Source organism: Eucyclogobius newberryi, unplaced genomic scaffold, assembly GCF_026437365.1.
Source record: "Eucyclogobius newberryi isolate DKJ021-1_F unplaced genomic scaffold, fEucNew1.0.hap1 SCAF_131, whole genome shotgun sequence".
In the NCBI taxonomy this organism is placed as follows: domain Eukaryota; kingdom Metazoa; phylum Chordata; class Actinopteri; order Gobiiformes; family Gobiidae; genus Eucyclogobius; species Eucyclogobius newberryi.
In genome coordinates this window covers 117,788-121,912 of record NW_027315759.1, presented here as the reverse complement: position 1 = coordinate 121,912, position 4,125 = coordinate 117,788, and the positions used below count along the sequence as shown (strand labels likewise).

The 4,125-nt window shown below is 46.9% G+C and overlaps 1 protein-coding gene across 1 annotated transcript; it reads right to left on the bottom strand.

Moving 5' to 3' along the window:
• Positions 1–309: 309 nt before the first annotated feature.
• Positions 310–3,179, bottom strand: LOC140359027 (keratin, type II cytoskeletal 8-like). The gene is made up of 6 exons (XM_072443901.1): positions 2,748–3,179; positions 1,465–1,673; positions 1,319–1,379; positions 1,028–1,123; positions 647–937; positions 310–573 (listed from the first exon to the last, which is right to left on the bottom strand). Exons 1-6 carry the CDS (start codon positions 3,126–3,128, stop codon positions 325–327), a joined length of 1,287 nt encoding a protein of 428 aa, XP_072300002.1. The 5' UTR covers positions 3,129–3,179; the 3' UTR covers positions 310–324.
• Between the last annotated feature and the right edge of the window lie 946 nt (positions 3,180–4,125).

The window sequence follows — 4,125 nt, the reverse complement described above, 5'->3', positions numbered from 1 at the left end:
TCATCCCACCGCCGTAGCCGTAGCTGCCGCCACCGCTCATCCCACCGCCGGAGCCGCCGCTGCTGTAATTGCTGCTGCTCACTGCAAGAAGGAGAAAGGAACATTACGTCTAATCCATTTTTCACACATCTTACTGTTGCTTTGGATGATTTTAAACTTACGTCCACCGCCGGAGCTGGATGACTGGACGTGGATGGTTGCCTGAGCGCCTCCACTGTGCATTCTGTTATAAAACATCAGGAAGATTGATTTACATCGCAGATTCATGTTGAGGTATGATTTTGAGCTGAAGCTGAATATGCTTCTTGATGTTTCGAGTGATCGTCACGAGAGAGTCGAGGATTGCACATACCTGATCTCTTCTCCTTCCAACAGCTTCCTGTAGGTGGCGATCTCAATGTCCAGGGCCAGTTTGACGTTCATGAGTTCCTGGTACTCGCGGACCTGGCGGGCCATGTCCTGCTTGGCTCTCTGCAGAGCATCTTCCAGATCCCTGATTCTGAGTTTGGCGTCCTTCACTGCCAGCTCTCCGCGCTCCTCTGCCTCCGCGATCTGGGCCTCGAGGTTGGCTCTCTGCACAGAAATCGTTTAATTAGCTTCTTACACCTTTTCATTCATTGCTTCATCAGGATGTGTGGCTTCTTACCTGTCCCTTGACTGATTCGATTTCGTTCTGGAGGCGGGCGATCATGCGGTTCAACTCTGCGATCTCGGCTTTGGTCGAGCGCAGGTCATCGCCGTACTGACCAGCGGAACTCTGCATCTCCTCGTATTTCTGTTTGTACCATGACTCTGCCTCCGCCTTGCTCTTGTTGGCAATGTCCTCATACTGAGCTCTGACTTCAGCGACGATGGAGTCCATGTCCAGGCCACGGCTGTTGTCCATCTGCACAATGACAGATGTGTCCTTGATCTGGCCCTGGAGTTCGCGCAGCTCCTGCAAAGTCAACACAAAATAAAATCAGGACAAACATTCAATCTAGTTTTTACTTAGTTCAAAGTGATTCTAAAGGCTATTGTTACGTACGGCCTCATAGATGGCCCTGAGGAAGTTGATCTCATCTTGAAGAGCGTCAACCTTGGCCTCCAGCTCGATCTTGTTCATGTAGGCAGCGTCAACGTCCTGAAACAAACATGTTTGTCGTTGTTTGTAAAGTACATGTTTTGTGTTCCCCTGGTGTCCTCCCTCTTTGTGCCATAAGTGGCATATTGACTTGGCTTTTATTCATTGGAAATTACAAATGTAACTGGCAGAAAAGATTCCTTCCGCAGGTTGTTACCCATCATTTTGTAACTTTACTTTCAATAGATTTCTCACCTTCTTGAGGAGCACAAACTCATTTTCCACACCAGCGCGCTTGTTGATCTCATCTTCATATCTGTTTGAAGTAACAACATTTTAGAACAATCCAGAACTCCACCATGACATTTTCACTGCCTTGAATGTACAAACACACAACTCACTTCATCTTGAAGTCCTCCACCAGGCCCTGCATGTTCCTGAGCTCGTTCTCCAGTTTGCCCTTCTCGTTGCCCAGGCCGTCGAGCTGGCGGCGCAGGTTGGCGATGTAAGCTTCAAACATGGAGTCGATGTTGGAGCGAGTGGTGGTCTGTTCCTGAAGAAGGCTCCACTTGGTCTCCAGCATCTTGTTCTGCTGCTCCAGGAAGCGCACCTGTGATGGAGGCACAAATGTAAGACTTTTGTTTGTTAATATACAGTTTTCGTAGTTTGTGTGTCCGTAATTAAATGTATATGATCAAAATGCTTAAAATAAATAAATGCCATCTTTGTGAGACTTCATGCCCATTAACACTATGTTAATGCAGCACCTCATTCTTACATAATCCATACAAAAGCCATAATTAAAGGAACAAACACATTCCAAAGGGTGTGTCAACTGTACTTAACTTCATATCAAGTTTTTCCAAATGCCTTAACGAGAATGACTGGGCAGAAAGCCAAGCCTTCTGGTGCCACGCCCAGATTAAAACTACTGGAAATGTCAGATTTATACATATTTTTAAAAGTGCAATTCCTCACAATCCACTGAATTGATCTTTCTGATATAGATATAGGATTTGTACTTGTTGTTTTAAAGGCCATGATGATAAGTAGGTGTGGCTAGACAAAGCAGAATCATCACATGACCAATCACTTTTCATGTCGGATTCTTCTAGTCATGTTCCAAAACTTGTTGAACTCCAAAATACCTTCACACATAGAAGTATTTTACAACTTTCCGTGTATTCCAGTGGCAGCTAGGTGACAGGTGCAATGTGCATTTCTCAGACTTTGAACCTGTCGGCTCAGCGCTGGAGATAGAGACTCTTTCTCTCTCGTATGAGTCACCCTCGGCCTGACCCCACCCATGTTTGAACAGCAGCGGTGGAGGACGGTCCTTTTTTGCACAGTGAGAATTTGGGAGAAGGCACGTACATTCTCTGCGTACGCGGCTGAAAAGGACGTCGCTCATTGATGAATTCGACAGAGACAACGGCCATTGTCTTTGTGCTTTTCTTCATCGTGAGCGGCACTAGCGAAACCATCGGATTCACACCAATAAATGAGCGTACATCAATTCCAATGACTCAAAAGCGTAATGTTTATCTCGACGTGATGTCTAACAAGAGAGATCGTGCATGAACAAAGTGAATATGAGTCAAATTTAGGATACGTTTTTGTCGTTTTACTAAATAGACCGACTCCTGCAGCTCAGCCAAACCAAAGACGGGCAAACCAAACGCACCTTGTCGATGAACGATGCGAAGCGGTTGTTGAGCGTCTTGATCTGCTCCTTCTCCTGGGTGCGCACGGCTTGGATGGTCGGGTCGATGTCCACGTTCATGGGGGCCAGGAGGCTCTGGTTCACGGTGACCGCGGTGATGGGTGCAGGCATGAAACCGCCGCTGCCGCCCATGCCGCCGCCCATGCTGCCGCCGTAACTGCTGCCCAGGCTGTAGGACATGCTGCTGCTGATGCCGCCGCCGCCGCCCATGTTCATGCCCATGCCTCCGTAGGAAGAGCCTCCGCTGGTGTAGGTCTTCTTCATGGAGTAGCTGCTGCTGGGGGCCGTGCTTCTGCGGGTGCTGTAGTTACTCACGGACATCGCTCTCCTGGCTGGCTGCATGTTTGCGCTTGTCGTGTCGGGGTCAGAGTTGAGAGAAGAAGGAGAAGATGTGTCAAAGGAGAGCCGAGAGTCCTCTGAGTGTTTGGCTGCGCGGCGCGTGTGTTTTTATGTCCGCGGGACGTGGGGGCGGACCTTGCCGAGCTAACCTGTACTCTCACTTTTGTCTCTGGGGTGTGGAATAGCGGCGGAGGGGGGAGAGCGGAGTGGCCCAGCCTGTCAGACAGGTAGAGGAGTGTCCCTACACACCCAACAGCAAAGAGACTGAGATACCGGCCAAAATGTTTATAAGATAAGAAAGAAATGCATTAGCATGAAATGTTACTGCTCAGTTATAATGTTATTTAACAAGATATTTCAAATGTTTGCAGCAAATTCTTTTAAAGAGAACACTGTACAACAACACACCCGCACAGGTTCATGCCACGACAGCTCCAAAGCTTAATGTTCCAGATCGAGTGGAATCACACGTGCATTGTTGTAATATTTAATAAGTCGAATCGTAAATTAAATGCATCTAACCATGAACAGTCATGATTAAACTCTTAATAATCTGGTCAAAGAGTTGCAATCTAAACTCTGTCTATGTATAAAAGCAACTATCAGTTCATACTTTATAATAATATGTTAAGTCTTAATATGTTTTAAATACATAAAAGTACACTATGTATATATATAAACAGACACATTGGCATTTTTTGATTTTCATGATCCGTGCCTGTCCGTTTTGTTAATATATGTCACCACACCCCATTGCAACATACTCCGAGTCATAGGCGATTGTGCATTCTTCTCCATTCTTTACTCTTTCACATGGACGTGTCTTTCATTTCTACCACGGTGTGAAACCTTGCTCTAAAGCTCAAAGAGCCTCAGACTGAATTTATGCCTTTCCGTGTCTTACTAAAGTCCTCCCGCAGACGGTGAAGGTCACGCTCCGCGATTGCGCCGCTCTGGCCGTGTCGCTGCTCCAGTGTGTGTGCATACTTGACTCCTGCAG